Raw genomic sequence first — 21339 nt, forward strand, 5'->3', positions numbered from 1 at the left:
CTGATAAGTGAGAGGTGATTCATTTTGGTAGGACAAATTTGAATGCGGATTACAGGGTCAAGGGTAGGGTTCTGAGGAATGTAGAGGAACAGAGAGATCTTGGGATTCATATCCACAGATCTCTGAAGGTTGCCACTCAAGTGGATAGAGCCGTGAAGAAGGTCTATAGTGTGTTAGCATTTATTAACAGGGGGATTGAGTTTAAGAGCCGTGGGGTTATGCTGCAACTGTACAGGACCTTGGTGAGACCACATTTGGAATATTGTGTGCAGTTCTGGTCACCTCACTATAAGAAGGATGTGGAAGCGCTGGAAAGAGTGCAAAGGAGATTTACCAGGATGCTGCCTGGTTTGGAGGGTAGGTCTTATGAGGAAAGGTTGTAGGAGCTAGGGCTTTTCTCTTTAGAGCGGAGGAGGTTGAGAGGCGACTTAATAGAGGTTTATAAGGTGATGAGGGGGATAGATAGAGTGGACGTTCAGAGACTATTTCCTCGGGTGGATGTAGCTGTTACTAGGGGGCATAACTATAAGGTTCGTGGTGGAAGATATAGGAGGGATGTACGAGGTAGGTTCTTTACTCAGACAGTGGTTGTGGTGTGGAATGGACTGCCTGCTGTGATAGTGGAGTCGGACACTTTAGGAACATTTAAGCGGTTATTGGATAGGCACATGGAGCACACCAGGATGATAGGGAGTGGGATAGCTTGATCTTGGTTTCGGAAAAGGTTTGGCACATCGTGGGCCGAAGGGCCTGTACTGTGCTGTACTGTTCTATGTTCTATGTTCTATGGTGAGGCCACACCTGGAGTACTGTGTACAGTTTTGGTCTCCTTACTTGAGAAAGGATATACTGGCACTGGAGGGGGTGCAGAGGAGATTCACTAGGTTGATTCTGGAGTTGAGAGGGTTGGCTTATGAGGAGAGACTGGGTAGACTGGAGCTATATTCATTGGAATTCAGAAGAATGAGGGGAGATCTTATAGAAACATATAAGATTATGAAGGGAATAGATAAGATAGAAGCAGGGAGGTTGTTTCCACTGGCGGGTGAAACTAGAACTAGGGGGCATAACCTCAAAATAAGGGGGAGCAGATTTAGGACTGAGTTGAGGAGGAACTTCTTCACACAAAGGGTTGTGAATCTGTGGAATTCCCTGCCCAGTGAAGCAGTTGCGGCTACCTCATTGAATGTTTTTAAGGCAAGGATAGATAAATTTTTGAACAGTAAAGGAATTAAGGGTTTTGATGAGCGGGCGGGTAAGTGGAGCTGAGTCCACAAAAAGATCAGCCATGATCTTATTGAATGGCAGGGCAGGCTCGAGGGGCCAGATGTCCTACTCCTGCTCCTAGTTCTTACGTTCTTATGTTCTTAAGACAGCTGACTGGAGGCTGAATAGAAATCCATTAAGATGTGAATGAAGGCCTATTTCAAAGAACTATGGAATTGAAAGAGATCAAGGGTTTCAGCTTTCTAGGCTCAGAGACTTCAAATAAAAGCTGTGTGAATACATTGGGGCTGAATGAACAGCTGTGGAGAAGGGTTTCAGCTGATAGGATCCAACCTTTTCAGTCAGGGCTTTGAGGACGTTATGTACAGACTAGGGCAGCACGGTGGCACAGTGGTTAGCACTGCTGCCTCACAGCGCCAGGGACCCGGGTTCAATTCCTGACTTGGGTCACTGTCTGTGCGGAGTCTGCATGTTCTCCCCGTCTCTACGTGGGTTATTCCCCCTCTTATTCCCCCGTTATCTAGAGATTTGTAGACTGTGGGACCGCAGTCCATTTTCAACCTGCAGATAAAGCAGAAGGGGGCTCAGGTGATTGGTCTGTGCTCGGAGTACGGAATGGACAGGCCTGCGACAGGTGCGGCTGCGCTGGGGATGCCTCATTCCTGATGACCAGTATTTAGCTGCGATGGAGAGGGAGCCTCAGTCCCACTTGCCCATAGCTAGTCGCTCCTTCCAATTTCTAACACACGTCCTGGTCCCTCAGAAGCACGTCCCCAACACCTGGTCAGCCCAGTTCTCCAGCTAGTTCTAATGTCCGGGTTTATACCTGACTCTGAAATTGTTGCACGTTCTGGGTATTATTTGAACTTAAATTCTCATCGTGTTCATTTGAGACTTTAAGCATTAAGGCAGCAAGAGACAATCTGGTGAAGTAACTCAGTTGAAGTTACAGCGATCTGTTAAAGACGAAGGGGTGGCCCAGTCTACCCCTGCTCTCATTTCCGCTTCGCTCGTGGCTGCAGGATGAGACTCAGAGCAGAATTTTCCCGTCCCGCCTGCCACGGGAATCGGAGCGGGCGGAACGCAGGCCACGCAAAGGTGCGTTGACCCAAGTGGGGATTTTCCGGTCTTGGAGAGGGTGAGGCCTCAGTCTCTGTTCTCTCTCTCTGTAACCTCCGCTTCTCTCGGACAGCAATCACTGGCCGCACAATTCGCGGATTAGCTCATTCCAACCCACAGCAATGATGTTATTGCATGCTGATTGGCCTAAATGAGGCGAGGCTAATTCTCAATTGGCCTAAGGGGTGCGTGAACAATCGGTGCTTGGTTTAGGTGAAACATGATCAGTTTCTAATTTGTTTCTCGAGGGTAATGGCCATCGATTAATATCATTTTCCACAGTCCCTGATTGGCTCTCTATCTAAGGTGTCAGTTACTTGTGGGACCATCCCTCTCATTAAAGTTTTGATATCCCCCTTGCCCCCAGGACAGGGGAAAGATGGTGTCATGTCTCATGCTTGATATTTTGAGCTCAACGTCCCAAAATCCCATCGAATTGGATTTTAATCAGACTCTAATCTGTGCCTCTGTGTTTTGGCCAGGTTATCTGAAGTTTGATGTCACTTCTATCTGTTACTCAGAATGAGTTATTTCATTTTTAAAACAAAGGATAAGAACATAAGAACTAGGAGCAGGAGTAGGCCATCTGGCCCCTTGAGCCTGCTCCGCCATTCAATAAGATCATGGCTGATCTTTTCGTGGACTCAGCTCCACTTACCCGCCCACTCACCATAACTCGTAATTCCTTTACTGTTCAAAAATTTATCTATTCTTGCCTTAAAAACATTCAATGAGGTAGCCTCAACTGCTTCACTGGGCAGGGAATTCCACAGATTCACAACCCTTTGTGTGAAGAAGTTCCTCTTCAACTCAGTCCTAAACCTGTTTCCCCTTATTTTGAGGCTATGCCCCCTAGTTCTAGTTTCACCTGCCAGTGGAAACAACTTCCCTGCTTCCATCTTATCCATTCCCTTCATAATTTTATATGTTTCTATAAGATCTTCCCTCATTCTTCTGAACTCCAATGAGTATAGCCCCAGTCTACGCAGTCTCTCCTCATAAGCCAACCCTCTCAACTCCAGAATCAACCTAGTGAATCTCCTCTGCACCCCCTCCAGTGCCAGTATATCCTTTCTCAAGTAAGGAGACCAAAACTGTACACAGTACTCCAGGTATGGCTCTACCAGCACCTTATACAGCTGCAACATAACCTTGCTGTTTTTAAACTCCATCCCTCTAGCAATGAAGGACAAAATTCCATTTGCCTTCTTAATTACCTGCTGCACCTGCAAACCAACTCCTTGAGATTCCTGCACAAGGACACCCAGGTCCCTCTGCACAGCAGCATGCTGCAATTTTTTACCATTTAAATAATAGTCCATTTTGCTGTTATTCCTACCAAAATGGATAGAATGGTAAAGTTGCTTGTACCCTTGAAACTAATAAAGAAATTTCCAAAGTACTAGTTTAAATATGAAGCGTTATGTACAGAATATAAGTGAGAATAGTTTTCATTCTGCATTTAATTGTGAGAATTCAGCAGGTGGAATCTGCTTGGCTTATAAAACTTCATTCAAACTGACAGTTTTCACGGTTTTTGCTGAGAACACTGCTTTGCTAGAGTTCGTTCCTGGTATAAAGTTAATTAAACTTACAGAATAGTTTTGTAAACTTACAAAGTTACAGAAATTACACAAAATCCATATAAATTATATGTCAAAGTTCGACACAATTCAGTGCAGTCAACTAACAGATATTAAAATGTAAAAGAACTACAGAGTTACAAAAATTAATTACACAACTTAATTCTAAACTTACAAAATCAAATTTGTTTACACAAAGTGAAATAAACTGACTTTCTTCAAACATCACAATTCTGCCACTTGTCAAGTTTGAGTGTGATGCTGAGACCCAAATTATGTGATGAGCTTGTGTCCCAGAATTCAGCGCGGCCCCTTGAAGGGGTGGGTCTCTGAACCCTCCTGGAGCCTATCAGGAGGAAGTGCACAACCTGCCACCTATCGGGTGTTAGAGTGAGGGTGCTGGTGTAGGAGGGAACCTTCAGAGTGAGACTGGGAGAGGGTGGAACAAGATCTGAAGCTGCATTGAGTTTGTCTGTTTATAGCTTTATCCTCTCTTCAATAAATCACTGTTGTGATTCAAGGCTTCCTCCTCACAATACCTCGTGCTATTACACTGGCAACGAGGATGGAATTAGCCCGCAGTCGCTAACTGCGGGGGAAGGGTGAGTCGCTGGAGGAAAACCAGTAAGGGAGGCAAAAAGGTCTCTGTGCCAGCCCTCGTCAAGTGTCATGTTACTGTACAGGAAAATCAATCCCTTTGATTCAGACGTTGGAAATTGGGGCCAGTACATCGAAAGACTTTGATGCTTTATTGCAGCCAATGAAATAACATAGAATCCCTACAGTGCAGAAGGAAGCCATTTGGCCCATCGAGTCTGCACCAACCACAATCCCACCCAGGCCCTATTCCCGTAACCCCATGCATTTACCCTAGCTAGTCCCCCTGACATTAAGGAGCAACTTAGAATGGCCAATCAACCTAACCAGCACACCTTTGGACTGTGGGAGAAAACCAGAGTACCCGGAGGAAACCCACGCAGACACGGGGAGAACGTGCAAACTCCACACAAGCAGCGACCCCGCCCAAATGGTGCTGCTTTAACAGCTGAAAACTGCCAATATTTGGAAATCCACCCTGTCCCTGTACCACCCTGCACACAGCCCCTGTACCACCCTGCACACAGCCCCCGTACCACCCTGCACACAGCTCTGTACCACCCTGCACACAGCCCCCGCACCACCCTGCACACAGCCCCCGCACCACCCTGCACACAGCTCTGTACCACCCTGCACACAGCCCCCGTACCACCCTGCACACAGCTCTGTACCACCCTGCACACAGCTCTGTACCACCCTGCACACAGCCCCCGTACCACCCTGCACACAGCCCCCGCACCACCCTGCACACAGCCCCCGTACCACCCTGCAAACAGCCCCCGTACCACCCTGCACACAGCCCCCGTACCACCCTGCACACAGCCCCCGTACCACCCTGCACACTGCCCTTTACCACCCTGCACACTGCCCCGTGCCACCCTGCACACAATGATTTGATAGGAAGGGCAAGGCAAACTGGCAAAGTATTCTCGATGGGTCAACACCTGAGAACCGCCTTGATCTCATTTTCCCAAATTTGGCGGGAGGGTGGGGGATACGCAAAGCCCGAGAGAGGGAGCATCACGATTCTGTCGGGGACACAGGTCTGTTTTTGTCTGGAAGCTTGGAGTGGGCAGGGGTGTGGAGGGGGCACGGCGGGGGGGGGGGGGGGGGGGGGGCACGGGGGCAGCCTGGATACCTGGGAAGGTAACTTGAGGGGAAGGCCCATCGACCTGCTGGGAGCAAAGTGCGGGAAGCACATCGATCACATCAGCTGGCGGGAAGCTGCAGCCTGCACTGCTATTGGTCAGGACTCAGTAACAGAGTCCAGTGCGTAGCAGCTAAGTGGGCGCTAGCAGAATGTAGTGTTTCCCAAGGAGAATCCAGGGTGTCAGCGGAAGCCTTGCCTCATCATTGGAATCCCTTGACCCAGTGCCCAGCGTTACACTCAGTTACGCCCAGCGCAGAGAATCCGGCAGTCGAGGTGTAACACTCCACAAGAGTCCCGAGGACCCCGGAGCCACTGACCTTGTGAATTTTGCCGCAAGATCTCTCGTTGCACAAATTAATTTCTCTGCATGTATCTGCACATTAAAGTGTTTGTTTGTATTTCAGTGAAAAGCTCAAGCGGGAGGAAATGGTAGCCTGGCCCCTTTAAGGGGCGGGTGCTTATGGGTCTCGGGACCCTCCTGGGGTCCTGGGGAAGTGTGCGAATCAGCACCTATTGGGTGATAGAGTGAGGGCCCTGGTAAGGGTGAGACTGGGAGAGGGTGGAACGAGATCTGAAGCTGCATTGAGCTTGTTGTTTTTAGAGTTTTATCCTCTCGTCACTGTTGCGATTCAAGGCCCTCCTCATCAATATTTTCTTTTATTTCAAAGATATACTTTATTCATAAAAAAAACTCTCAAATAAACCACTGCAAAACGACATATCCGATAATTACAAACAGTGCCAAAAAAACCAGTCATTTTTACAGTACGATACGATGCTTATTTACATGTCAGTACTTGAAACTATATACATACATCAGATTTTACTCTGTGCTTTTGTTTTTCAGATTAGCAGCCAGTTACGCGGGCCGAGGGTGTTCTGCAGTTACCGGGCCCTCGGTCTGCCTCGGTTGAAAGGCTTTACACGGTGGCCTTTCCCCACTGTGCCTTGGCGGCGGCTGCCCCAAGCTTGAGCGCGTCCCTGAGCACGTAGTCCTGGACCTTGGAATGTGCCGGTCTGCAACACTCGGTCGAGGACAATTCTTTCAGCTGGAAGATCAGCAAGTTTCGGGCGGACCAAAGCGCGTCCTTCACCGAGTTGATGACCCTCCAGCAGCAGTTGATGTTTGTCTCGGTGTGCGTCCCCGGAAACAGCCCGTAGAGCACAGAGTCCTGCGTCACCGAGCTGCCCGGGACGAACCGCGACAAATACCACTGCATCTCACTCCAGACCTTCTTTGCAAAGGCACATTCCACAAGGAGGTGTGCGACCGTCTCATCACCCCCCGCAGCCGCTTCGAGGGCAGCGTGCGGTGAGGTTGAGACCTCGGGCGTGCATAAAGGATCTGACGGGGAGTGCCCTTCTCACCACCAGCCAAGCCAGGTCTTGGTGCTTGTTTGTGAGTTCTGGTGATGAGGCATTCTGCCAGATGACATTGACAGTCCGCTCAGGGAACCATCCGACAGGATCTGCCGTCTCCTTTTCTCTCAGGGCCTCAAGGACATTACGTGCTGACCACTGCTTGATCGCCATGTGGTCAAAGGTGTGTTTCCGGAAAGATTTCTCCACGAAGGACAGGTGCTGCGGTACGGTCCAACTACTTGGAGCGTTCCGCGGCAATGTGGCCAGACCCATCCTCCGCAACACTTGGGACAGGTAGAACCTCAAAAAATAGTGGCACTTGCTGTTACTGTACCGAGGATCTACAGACAGCTTGATGCAGCCGCACACAAAGGTGGCCATCAGGATGAGGGCGGCGTTGGGAACGTTTTTCCCTCCGTTCTCTGGAGATTTGTGCATCGCCTCCCTGCGGACACGATCCATCTTTGATCTCCAGATAAATTTGAAGATGGCCCGAGTCACTGCTGCTGCGCAGGACTTGGGGAGAGGCCACACCTGCGCCACGTACAACAACACGGACAGAACCTCGCATCGGATCACAAGGTTTTTCCCAGTGATAGAGAGGGAGCGTTGCTCCCACAATCCCAATTTTTGCCTGGCTTTGGCAATGCGCTCCTCCCAGTTTTTGGCGCGTGCCCCTGCCGCTCCGAACCATATCCCCAGCACCTTGAGGTAGTCGGCCCTGACGATGAAGGGGACAAAGGATGTGTCAGGCCGGTTCCCAAAGAACATGGCCTCACTCTTACCCTGGTTGACTTTGGCCCCCGAGGCCAGCTCGAACTGCTCACAGACTCGAAGAAGCCTGCGAACAGACGAGGGGTCCGAGCAGAAGACAGCCACGTCATCCATGTAGAGGGAGGCTTTGACTTGCGTCCCTCCGCTGCCTGGGATTGTAACCCCTTTGATGCCTGGGTCGCTTCTGAGGGCCTCGGCAAAGGGTTCAATGCAACACACAAAAAGGATGGAGGAGAGAGGGCAGCCCTGCCTGACTCCAGACCTGATCTGAAACGTGCCTGATTCCCACCCATTGATTGAAACTGCGCTACTGATGTCTGTGTAGAGCAGTTGGATCCAATTGCGGATTCCCTCCCCAAAGCCCATTTTGGAGAGCACATCCATCATGTAGCTGTGCGATATTCTGTCAAACGCCTTCTCCTGGTCTAGGCTGATGACAGTAAGAAGTTTAACAACACCAGGTTAAAGTCCAACAGGTTTATTTGGTAGCAAAAGCCACACAAGCTTTCGGAGCTCTAAGCCCCTTCTTCAGGCTGATGAGGCAGGTGTCCAACTGCCTGTCCTGCACGTAGGCGATCGTATCCCTGAGGAACAAAGAACAAAGAACAATACAGCACAGGAACAGGCCCTTCTGCCCTCCAAGCCTGCGCCGCTCATGTGCCCACGAGACCATTCGTTTGTATCCCTCTATTCCCAGTCTGTTCATGTGGTTATCTAGATATGTCTTAAACGATCTCAGCGTGTCCGCCTCAATCACCTTGCTTGGCAGTGCATTCCAGGCCCCCACCACCCTCTGTGTAAAATACGTCCCCCTGACATCTGTGTGGAACCTTGCCCCCCTCACCTTGAACCCGTGACCCCTTGTGTTCGCCACCTCCGACCTGGGAAAAAGCTTCCCACCGTTCACTCTATCTATGCCCTTCATAATATTATACACCTCTATTAGGTCGCCCCTCATCCTCTGTCTTTCCAGGGAGAACAACCCCAGTTTACCCAATCTCTCCTCATAGCTAAGACCCTCCATACCAGGCAACACCCTGGTAAACCTTCTCTGTACTCTCTCCAAAGCCTCCACGTCCTTCTGGTAGTGTGGCGACCAGAACTGGACGCAATATTCCAAATGTGGCCTAACCATCGTTCTATACAGCTGCAATATTCTATGCCCCATCCAATGAAGGCAAGCATGCCATATGCCTACTTCACCACCCTCTCCACCTGTGCTGCCACCTTTAAGGATCTGTGGACTTGTACACCCAGGTCCCTCTGTGTGTCTATACTGATGGTTCTGCCATTTATTGTATAGCTCCCCCTTACATTAGATCTACCGAAATGCATCACTTCGCATTTATCTGGATTAAATTCCATCTGCCATTTCCCCGCCCAATGTTCCAGCCTATCTATATCCTGCTGTATTCTCTGACAATGTTCATCACTATCCGCAACTCCAGCAATCTTTGTGTCGTCCGCAAACTTACTGATCACACCAGCTACATCTTCCTCCAAATCATTTATAGATATCACAAACAGCAGAGGTCCCAGTACAGAGCCCTGCGGAACACCACTAGTCACAGGCCTCCAACCAGAAAAAGACCCCTCCACTGTTACCACTGGGAAGCTTTTCCCCGGGTCGGTGGTGACGTTCACGAGGGGTCATAGGTTCAAGGTGAAGGGGGAGAGGTTTAACACAGATATCAGAAGGACATATTTTACACAGAGGGTCGTGGGGGCCTGGAATGTGTTGCCGGGCAAGGTGGTGGAGGCGGACACACTGGGAACGTTTAAGACTTATCTAGACAGCTATATGAACGGAATGGGAATGGAGGGATACAAAAGAGTGGTCTAGTTTGGACCAGGGAGCGGCGCGGGCTAATTGTTCCTTGTTTCTCGTTTCAAGGCTTCATTCTATGATCATCTTGCTGGTGCCAGTACAGAGCGAGACTGCGGATAGTTGGGAACCTGTCTCGGGGGCAGGGAATTCATATGGTGTTCGTGGAAGTGGAAATGAATAGGGTTGGGAAGCATTTTCCGATCAGGGCCAGTGTGATCTCCTGGACTCGTTTCGATCGCCTCAGGGGGTCGGAGAGGAATTTCCCAGATTTTTTTTCCCCATATTGGCCCTGGGGTTTTCACTCTGGGTTTTCGCCTCTCCCTGGAGATCACATGGTCTGGAATGGGGGGGTGGGGGTGAGTTAATAGGTTGTGATGAACAAAGCATCGTAGCTGTGAGGGACAGCTCGGTGGATAGGATATTGGTATGTAGATAGGCTGGAAAATTGGGCGGGGATCCTGGATTCAGGATTCAATCCTGGACCGGGGAGCGGCGCGGGCTTGGAGGGCCGAAGGGCCTGTTCCTGTGCTGTATTGTTCTTTGTTCTTTGTTCTTTGTCTTCTATGGCCAAGCCAGTTCTCCACCCATCTAGCTAGCTCACCTTTTATCCCGTGAGATTTAACCTTTTGCGCCAGCCTGCCATGAGGGACCTTGTCAAACGCTTTACTAAAATCCATATAGACGACATCCATGGCCCTTCCCTCGTCAATCGTTTTTGTCACCTCCTCAAAAAACTCAACCAAATTTGTGAGGCATGACCTCCCTTGTACAAAACCATGCTGTCTATCGCTAATGAGATTATTCAGTTCTAAATGCGCATATATCCTATCTCTAAGGATCTTCTCCAACAACTTCCCTACCACGGACATCAAGCTCACCCGGGTTATCCTTGCTACCCTTCTTAAATAATGGGACATTTGCTATCCTCCAATCCTCTGGGACCTCACCTGTGTCCAGTGAAGAGACAAAGATTTCTGTTAGAGGCCCAGCAATTTCATCTCTTGCCTCCCTGAGGAGTCTAGGATAGCTGCCATCCGGCCCTGGGGATTTGTCTGTCTTAATATTTCCTAAAAAACCTGACGCTTCCTCCCTTGTAATTGAGATTTTTTCTAACGGGTCAGCACATCTCTCTGAGACACTCCCAGTCAACATGTCCCTCTCCTTTGTGAATACTGATGCAAAGTATTCGTTTAGGATCTCACCTACTTCCTTTGGTTCTAAGCATAATTCCCCTCCTTTGTCCCTGAGAGGTCCGATTCTTTCCCTAACAACCCTCTTGTTCCTAACGTCTGCATAAAATGCCTTAGGATTCTCCTTAATCCTGTCTGCCAAGGACATTTCGTGACCTCTTTTTGCCCTTCTAACTTCCTGTTTGAGTTCTTTTCTACTTTCTCTATATTCCTCCAGTGCTCCATCTGTTTTTAGCTGCCTGGACCTCATGTATGCCTCTTTTTTCTGTTTGATTAGACACACAATTTCACTGGTTATCCACGGCTCCCGAATCCTACCTTTCCTATCCTTCCTCTTTACAGGCACATGCCTGTCCTGCAGTCCTATCAACTGCTCCTTAAAAGACTCCCACATGCCAGATGTGGATTTACCCTCGAACAGCCTCTCCCAATCAACAGCCATCAAATCCTGCCTAATCCGGCTGTAGTTAGCCTTCCCCCAATTCAGCACCTTACCCATAGGACAACACTCATCTTTTTCCATTACTATCCTAAAGTTTACAGAATTGTGGTCACTATTTGCCACATGTTCCCCTACTGCAACTTTGATGACCTGACCGGGCTCATTCCCCAGTACTAGGTCCAGTATAGCCCCCTCTCTAGTTGGACTGTCAACATATTGTTCCAAAGAGCCTTCCTGTACGCATTTTATAAATTCTTCCCCGTCCAGGCCCCCAGCCCTAAGCGATTTCCAGTCTATACAAGGGAAATTAAAGTCTCCCATTACAACAACCCTATTTTTTCTGCACCTGTCCAGAATCTCCTTACATATCCATTCCTCAACTTCCCGTGGGCTGTTGGGGGGCCTGTAGTATACCCCCAGCATAGTGACTGCGCCCTTCCTGTTTCTGAGCTCCACCCACAGTGACTCGTTACCTGACCCTTCCATATTGTCCACCCTCTGTACCGCTGTAATATGCTCCCTAACCAGCATTGCTACTCCCCCACCTCTCCTCGCCCCTCCTCTGTCTCGTCTAAAACACTGTACCCCGGAATATTCAGCTGCCAGTCCTGTCCTTCTTTTAACCAAGTCTCCGTCACTGCAACCACATCCAAGTTCCGCGCAAGCATTAAAGCTCTAAGCTCGTCTGTCTTGCCCGTGACGCTCCTTGCATTGAAGCAGATGCACTCCAGACCTCCAGGCCCACTGAGGTCATCCTCCCCCAGAATGCTCTTCCTCTTAGACAGCCTTGTCTTGGCCCCAAGCTCGTCCCCAGCCTCTATGCTTATTGACCTATTGTTCTGATCCCCACCCCCCTGCCACATTAGTTTAAACCCACCCGAACCACACTAGCAAAACTCCCAGCCAGGATATTCGTGCCCCTCCAGTTTAGGTGTAACCCGTCCTTCTTGTACAGGTGCCATCCTCTCTTGAAGACTTCCCAGTGACCTACGAATTTGAAACCCTCCCTCCTGCACCAGTCCTTTAGCCACGCGTTCAGCTGTACAATCTCCCTGTTCCTAGTCTCACTAGCTTGTGACACTGGGAGTAGTCCAGAGATCGCTACCCTAGAGGCCCTGCTTTTCAGCCTCCTACCCAACTCCCTGAATTGCTCTCTCAGGACCTCCCTGCTCTTTCTGCCTACGCCATTTGCACCAATGTGGACAATGACATCTGTCTGGTTACCCGCCCCTTTTAGGATGCTTCCTACCTGCTCAGAGACATCCAGGACCCCGGCACCAGGGAGGCAGACTACCACCCTGGAGTCTCGTTTGCGCCCACAGAACCGCCTGTCTGTGCCTCTAACTACTGCATCCCCCACTACTATTGCTCTCCTCGTCTCCTCTTTCCCTTCTGAGCCACAGAGCCCGATTCCGTGCCAGTGAGCTGGTCACCGTGGCTTACCCCTGGAGGGTCATCCCCCCCCCCGCAGTTTCCAAAACGGTATACTTATTTTGGAGGGGGACAACCACAGGGGATCCCATCACTGACTGCTCTCTCCCCTCCTCTCTCCCGTCTGACACCCATCACTTACTGTTGAGGGGGACAACCACCGGGGTACTCTCTGGTACGTGACCTTTACCCTTCCTAACCGTGACGCACGTGTCTTCCTCCCGTGGCCCTGGTGTGAAGACCTGCCTGTAACTTCCATCTATTAACTTCTCGTTTTCCCTGACTAAACTATGGTCATCGAGCCGCAGCTCCAGTTCCCTAACGCGGTCTCTCAGGAGCTGCAGTTCGACGCACCTGGCGCAGATATGGACTTCCGGGAGGCTAGGCGACTCCATGAAGTCCCACATCCAACACCGACAGCAACAAACTGGCCTCCCACTCATAATTACCCCTTTCTTTAAATTACTGGAAGAACGAAGAACAGAACCTACCCTGCCTCTGCCTGTTTCCTCCTAAGTCCATTGAGCCAAAGCCCTTTAGCTCTCACTCTGCTCCCTGAGCGCAAGGCTATCAGAGATCTTCCTGCCTGGTACAGCACAGGTTTGATCAGGATGGATCATTGACCCCACAGCAGACTTGTCCTCATCACTATTACTACAAAAACATATTCCATTGTATGTAAACTAAACTAAAACTAATAATGGAACGTCAATGTAGCAACATAATGGCTCCCTATTAAACCAGTTATTGCGTACAGTCAATGTTGGCATGAAGGTGGAATAGTTTGATGCAAAACGTGTTGTAAACTGCAAATACATTCTGTTCGTAATCTCCCAGTAGATTGAATAGCAGGCACACGGCCAGATATAACCTAAGTGTTTGGCAGTGTTTATTAACCAGACATCCAACTCCTCCCCTTCTCCTGGGTACCACCCCAAACGTTAGCAACCACAGAAACACTTAGTCTCAGAGTCACAGCGTTTGTGGAACAGTCACTTGAAAAGATCGTGTGGATTTCATTTATTTTCTCTCCAATCTTCAATATGGGTAAGTGATTAACTTGACTTTCCTCCTGGGGGGTAATTAATGTTGCATTGTACTGCTCCATGTGGAGACAGGACAGACCTGCCGTGAAGGATGATTAAGATCTGTCTGCTGCTATTATCAAACTCATTTGTGAATCACCATTTATGAACAATTCTCAGTGTGTGTGATAATCATGATGTGGAGATGCCGGTGTTGGACTGGGGTGAACACAGTAAGAAGTCTCACAACACCAGGTTAAAGTCCAACAGGTTTATTTGGTAGCACAAGCCACAAGCTTCCAGAGCACTGCCCCTTCGTCAGGTGAGTGAGGACTTGTGTTCACAAACAGGGCATATAAAGACACAAACTCAATTTACAAAATAATGGTTGGAATGCGAGTCTTTACAGGTAATCACCTTACTGTGTGTGATAATCAGCAACAATTGATTCTTTCCTAATACAATGTGGCTCACATCCCGATCCAGAAAACAGGATTAGCTCAAAGATTCAGCTGACAGCAGCAGGAAAATGGAGGAAGCAGCAGGAAAATGGAGGAAGCAGCAGGAAAATGGAGGAAGCAGTCAGGAAATCAGTCAGTATCTGTTGAGAAAATGATTCAGCTTTAATACCATGTTTGGTGGGTTTAGATTTTGAACATTAACCTCATCTATTCTCTCCACAGTTACTGGGTGCTACCTCATTACTTTCAGTTGTTTTGTATGTGGCCCATTCTGACTTCTCTCGCAAGTCCTGTACACATTAGGTTATGATCATTCAGCTTAGGGTTAGAATCATAGAATCCTACAGTGCGGAACGAGGCCATTCGGCCCATCGAGTCTGCACCAACCACAATCCCACCCAGGACCTATCCACATATCCCTACATATTTTACCCACTAACCCCTCTAACCTATGCATCCCGAGACACTAAGGGGCAATTTAGAATGGCCAATCAACCTAGCCCGCACATCTTTGGACTGTGGGAGGAAACCCACGCAGACACGAGGCGAATGTGCAAACTCCACACAGACAGTGACCCGAGCCGGGATTCGAACCCAGGTCCCTGGAGCTGTGAAGCAGCAGTGCTAACCACTGTGCTACCGTGCCGCCCGCAAGTCCTGTACACATTAGGTATAAGAAATTGAATTCCTTTCGATTCACTGTGGACAGGCTGGAGAGGTTAGGTTTCGGCTTAGGGTTAGGGTTAATGTTAGGGTTTGGGTTAATGTTAGGGTTTGGGTTAATGTTAATGTTAGGTTTAGGGTTAGGGTTAATGTTAGTGTTAGGGCTGGGGTTAGGGTTAGAGTTAATGTTAGGGTTAGGGCTGGGGTTAGGGTTAGAGTTCGGGTTAGTTTTAGGGCTGGGATAAACTATTCAGCTGAAGAAAGCAGATTTGAGATTCGGGATTGGAATATCTGTGTGAGTGTGTGGGTGTGTGTGTGAATGCTCCAACATGTTGAACGCAGCACCAAGAGATAACGGACATAATCGAGAAATTGTCAGTGTTTGATGGGGAGATTTTGATGGGGGAAGGTCTGTTCGGAATGGGATAGAACCACAGAGTGCCAGAGTTTCATTCCTTCAACAGTGCTCGCTGAAACTCTCAGATTTGAGGTCGGACGGTTGTCCCTGTATTCTGAGCAGTAACTGAATGCGAATAATCGCTGCTGCTTCTGCTCCCGATCGGACATTAAAAAGTGGCAAGTTACTCAATGAGGTTCAGGCAAATTGTACAAACGCTGCCAGAAAAATAACCATTCGGACCCTTGTGTGTGTTTTAATATAATATTTGCTATAATATTCCAAATCAATCTCACGTACAACAGATCTATATCAATCCCAAATTAATCCCACTGCCCCGCTCTCTCCCCATAGCCCTGTATCAATCCCAAATTAATCCCACTGCCCCGCTCTCTCCCCATAGCCCTGTATCAATCCCAAATTAATCCCACTGCCCCACTCTCTCCCCAAAGACCTGTATCAATCCCAAACTAATCCCACTGCCCCACTCTCTCCCCAAAGACCTGTATCAATCCCAAACTAATCCCACTGCCCCGCTCTCGCCCCATAGCCCTGTATCACTCCCAAACTAATTCCACTGCCCCACACTCTCCCCACAGCCCTGTATCAATCCCAAATTAATTCTACAGCCCCACTCTCTCTCCATTGCCCTGTATCAATCCCAAACTAATCCCACTGCCCCCGCTCTCTCCCCATAGCCCTGTATCAATCCCAAACTAATTCCACTGCCCCGCTCTCTCCCCATAGCCCTGTATCAATCCCAAACTAATTCCACTGCCCCGCTCTCTCCCCATAGCCCTGTATCAATCCCAAACTAATCCCATAGCCCCACTCTCTCCTCACAATCCTGTATCCATCCCAAACTAATCCCACTGCCCCACCTCTCCCCATAGCCCTGTATCAACCCCAAACTAATCCCACAGCCCACTCTCTCTCCAGAGCCCTGTATCAATCCCAAACTGATCCCACTGCCCCACATGCTCCCCGTAGCCCTGTTTCAATCCCAAACTAATCCCACTGCCCTGCTCTCTCCTCATAGCCCTGTATCACTCCCAAACTAATTCCACTGCCCCACACTCTCCCCACAGCCCTATATCAATCCCAAACTAATCCCACTGCCCCACCCTCTCCCCATTGCCCTGTATCAATCCCAAACTAATCCCACTGCCCCCGCTCTCTCCCCGTAGCCCTGTATCAATCTCAAACTAATCCCACTGCCCCACCCTCTCCCCATAGCCCTGTATCAATCCCAAACTAATCCCACTGCCCCACTCTCTCTCCATAGCCCTGTATCAATCCCAAACTAATCCCACTGCCCCCGCTCTCTCCCCATAGCACTGTATCAACCCCAAACTAATCCCACTGCCCCACTCTCTCTCCATAGCCCTGTATCAATCCCAAACTAATCCCACTGCCCCCGCTCTCTCCCCGTAGCCCTGTATCAATCCCAAACTAATCCCGCTGCCCCACTCTCTCTCCATAGCCCTGTATCAATACCAAACTAATCCCACTAGCCCACTCTTTCCCCATAGTCCTGATTCAATCCCCAAATGAATCCCATTGCCCCACTCTCTCCCCATTCTAATTAAAAGGTAGATGTGTCGTGCAGGTTCTTGTCACTGTACTGAAGTTTTCATACTGTGGGGTGAGCTCGTTGCTTGCTAACCCACTGTCTCTTATCCATTAAGGAGCTGTGTACCTCTTGACAGCTGTGAGTAGTTTCAGGGTTACGGTTAGGGTAAGGCAGTTATAAATTGCCAGCAGCCTGTCTTAACTGTTTAATTCCCTGTCTTGGCAGCTAGCAATGTGAACTGCTCTGTTTAAGTCGGAAATGTGAGATCCCAAAAAATTAGTCCAAAATAATATAAATCCTAAAATTAGTTTGTTATCAAAATCTTGCATCTTAACAGTTTCCTTGATAGTTTGGGAGTTCCAATGTGTTGTCCACTCTGTCTACTTTCCCAATCCCAAAGAACTGTTGACCTCTCCCAAAAATGTTCCTGGACTTATTCAAAACTTTTCCAAAGAACATTGGCATCTTGACACCCCCCTGTAATGTGGACAGCTGATAAATCACACTGGAAATATACCCGTGTGGGAATTGCTGAAAACCCCGCCCAAAATCTGGGAGGAAGATGGGAATTTTATAATTGGGTGACCAATCAGTGAATTCCAATTTGAGTGCATTCACCTCCAGGAAAGGGCCCCCATGTGGAAGTGACACTTGCTGAATCCAGCCCCTTCACATTGCCCAGTCACTTATAATTCTCACCTCAGGTTTAGACAATAATCTCCCCGGTTCCTCTTGAGATTTGACAATCCCAGAGCACAAAGGAAGTTCCTCTTGTTGGGGACAAGTTGCTTCATTTCACAAGAATGCTCGAAAAATTGCAGTGGAATTACAATAAAAACCAAAAAGAGTGAACAATCTGCTTCATGTTTTTAGCTGACGGTGGGGTTCCGTCCTCGGGAGGCGTCCCTTCAGTGCTTGGTCCAGATTCCCGTGCTGTTATCAGTAACCAGAACAATCTTCAGCTGACTGGTCCCATCACCACAAGGCTGATCCCTAGTTTTTACATCCTTGTGTTTGGCGTCGGGCTCCCAGCAAACGCTCTGGCCCTTTGGACAATGGCTGCAAAAAGAAAGAAACCATCCACCATCTTCCTGATCAACCTGGCCACTGCCGACCTTCTCCTGACCCTCATGCTGCCCTTCAAGATCTCCTACCACCTCCTGGGCAACGACTGGCTCTTTGGCGAGGGTCTGTGCCGGACAGTGACCGCCTTCTTCTACGGGAACATGTACTGCTCCATCCTGCTGCTGACCTTCATCAGCATCGACAGATACTTTGCTCTGGTCCATCCCTTTCTCTCCAAGCGTTTCAGGGACAATCGGTTTGCCATTGGCATCTGTGCTGTTGTTTGGGTGACAGTTACGCTTTTAGTTTTGCCTTTTCTTTCAGTTCAACAGTCTTTTGAGATCCAGGAGCTGAACATCACCACCTGTCACGATGTGTATCTGAAGGATAAGCAGACTGTGTATTTCTATTACTGGTTGATTGTTATAATATTAGGATTTGTCATTCCAAGCCTTGTCACTATATTTTGCCACAGTGCCGTAATCAGATCTTTAACAGTTAATGATATAAAGTACAAAAAGGCAGCAAAAATCACCCTCTTTGTGCTGTTTATCTATCTACTGTGTTTCACTCCCAGTAACATAGTGCTGTTGGTCCACCAATGGATCCCTGAACTGCATAAAGATTATATGTTCTTACTGTGCCTCTGCAGCTTTAACAGCTGCTTTGATCCTTTCCTGTATTATTATATTTCGGAGGATTGCAGAAAGCGAGTCAGAAAGGTGTTTGGATTTCTTAAAGTTGGCACCAGTTTGACTTCGCGGCCATCCACAGGATTGCAATTAATTTTTCGCACATCTTCTTCCCCAAGTTCCTCAGCACAGTGAGTGAATCGCTTCAAATAAACAGCTCCCCGTGTGGGACTCCCTCAACTATATTTAACCGTTTTAAAGCTGGGCGGCAGATACTGCATTTCCCCATCAGTAACACTGGGCAGAACTTTCCAGATCTCAGAGAACCCCTCAGGTGTAAACTAACTGAATATTCTATTCCTATCTCAGAGTGACAAAGTCAATGCTCAGTGTGGACCCGGCAAACCTGGATCCATCTCCTGGCCCGCTCCAAAAACCCAAATTCAAAATCACATTGAATCCAACCCCACAAGGGAGACAAGCAAGGGCACAGACCCCAACTCGCTGCAGTTTATCAGTTCCTTTCATTAGACACAGCAAAGACAGGTCTGGAGAGAAATCCTATAGGGAATACCGCAAACTGTCCACCTCCAGCGGTGAATCGACTCTAACATAGGGCGACACGGTAGCACAGTGGTCAGCACTGCTGCTTCACAGCTCCAGGGTCCCGGGTTCGATGCTCGGGTCACTGTCTGTGTGGAGCTTGCACATTCTCCTCGTGTCTGCGTGGGTTTCCTCCGGGTGCTCCGGTTTCCTCCCACAGTCCAAAGATGTGCGAGTTAGGTTGATTGGCCAGGTTAAAAATTGCCCCTTAGAGTCCTGGGATGCGTAGGTTAGAGGGATTAGTGGGTAAAATATGTGGGGGGTAGGGCCTGGGTGGGTTTGTGGTCGGTGCAGACTCGATGGGCCGAATGGCCTCCTTCCGCACTGTAGGGTTTCTATGATTTACTGGAAACCTAATTTGACTTTGCAAATATCAGAAAGTGGAAGAGAAATAAAGCAGCAGCAGAAATGTGCAGGGATCCGTCCTGTAAATTCAATCCCAGTGCCTGTGCGGCTGGTGTCCAGTGCTGCCAATACAGTTTGTATGAGACTGATTTACTTTTGAATCAAATCCAGTTTTTAAATATAGTCGCCCAGAACCAATGAACAGTTCAGAACAATAATCACAAGTTCCTGGTTGTGGGATTGTCTTGAGTCAGAGGCAGAGTTTGAGAAGGTGACATTGGAAAGTGAGCAAATTAATTTTTTCGACAAAAACTGCTGGTTTTGTCAGGAAGCCATCGGGTCACGGGGAGTCATAGAGACACGCAGCACAGAAAGAAGCCCTTCGGCCTGCCATGTCAATGCTGACCATCGAATACCAATCTACACTCATCCCCTTTACCAGCACTTGGCCCGTAGCCCGCTGAGCCTTGGTGATTTCAGTGCTAGTCCAGATGCTTCTTAAGCGTTGTGAGAGTCCCTGCCTCCAGCACCCAATCAGGCAGCACGTTCCATATTCCCACCCACCCCCCCTCTGGGTAAAACAATCTTTCCTCAGATCCCCTCTAAAACCACCTACTCCTCACCTTTAACCTCTGCCCTCTGGTCTTAGACCATGTCACATGTGGGAATTGGTGAAAAACGATACGTCGAAACATAGAAACTAGAAGCAGGAGGAGGCTATTCGGCCCTTCGAGCCTGCTCCACCATTCATTTTGAGCGTGGCTGATCATCAAATTCAATATCCTGATCCCCCCTTCCCCCCATATCCTTTGATCCCTTGAGCCCCAAGAGCTGTATCCAATTTCTTCTTGAAATCAGACAAGGCTTTGGCCTCAAATACTTTCTGTGGGAGTGAATTCCACACATTCACCCCCCTCTGGGTGAAGAAATTTCTAAAAGGTTATCCTCAAACTATGACTCCTAGTTCTGGACTCCCCCACCATTGGGAACATTCTGAGAGAAAAGAGCTGACGTTTCGAGTCCAGACAACTCTTTGTCAAAGCTTTGACAAAGAGTTGTCTGGACTCGAAACGTCAGCGCTTTTCTCTCCTTACAGAAGCTGAGATTTTCCAGCATTTTTTCTCTTGGTTTCAGATTCCAGCATCCACAGGAATGTTCTTACTGAATCCACCCTGTCTAACCCTGTTAGAATTTTATAAGTTTCCATGAGGCCCTCTCTCACTCTTCTAAACTCCAGTGAATATAATCCTAACCGACTTAGTCTCTCCTCACATGTCAGATCTGCCATCCCAGGAATCAGCCTGGCAAACCTTCGCTGCGCTCCCTCTAAAGCAAGGACATCCTTCCCCAGATAATGTTGGAATGCTGCAACGTTTTGCTGATATGATTTATTGCTGTGATTTAATTTTCACTAAGTGTGTGTTTTTAGCAGAGCTCTCATCGCGACTATTAAAACAAAGGTAACTTGTAACAAATAACCATCATGTACACTTAATTTGCAGAAACTTGCTTCAGTTTGAATATGTATTTCTGTTTATTTATTCCAGTGAGTTCTTATTAAAAAGTGAATTTTCAAGTGTTTCATTGAGAGAATTTTGTTGATATTTTAGCAGGAAAAGTTTCAATTTTCCTCCAATAAAACAAGTAGATTGAGACACAATTTTGACACCACTCATTATTCCCCGTTCTCAAGATGCGGAATTTACAAACATTTTAGCCACCAAACTAGGGTGAGATCACCTTGAACCAGAGATAGAACCGCAGAGCGGCACAAAGAGAACCAACACTGACACCAGGACCAAGATCGGCAGCAACACCGACACCCACACCCACACCCTCACCCTCACCCACACCCACACCCACACCCACACC

General features: G+C 48.5%; 1 protein-coding gene across 1 annotated transcript; it reads left to right on the top strand.

The window, feature by feature from the left end:
* Positions 1-13680: 13680 nt before the first annotated feature.
* Positions 13681-21125, top strand: LOC144479762 (proteinase-activated receptor 3-like). Its single transcript, XM_078198798.1, has 2 exons — positions 13681-13750; positions 17696-21125. The coding sequence occupies exons 1-2, from the start codon at positions 13747-13749 to the stop codon at positions 18712-18714; spliced, it is 1023 nt and encodes a 340-aa protein (XP_078054924.1). The 5' UTR covers positions 13681-13746; the 3' UTR covers positions 18715-21125.
* The last annotated feature ends 214 nt before the right edge of the window (positions 21126-21339 follow it).

This window comes from Mustelus asterias, chromosome 26, assembly GCF_964213995.1.
Source record: "Mustelus asterias chromosome 26, sMusAst1.hap1.1, whole genome shotgun sequence".
NCBI classification, from domain to species: domain Eukaryota; kingdom Metazoa; phylum Chordata; class Chondrichthyes; order Carcharhiniformes; family Triakidae; genus Mustelus; species Mustelus asterias.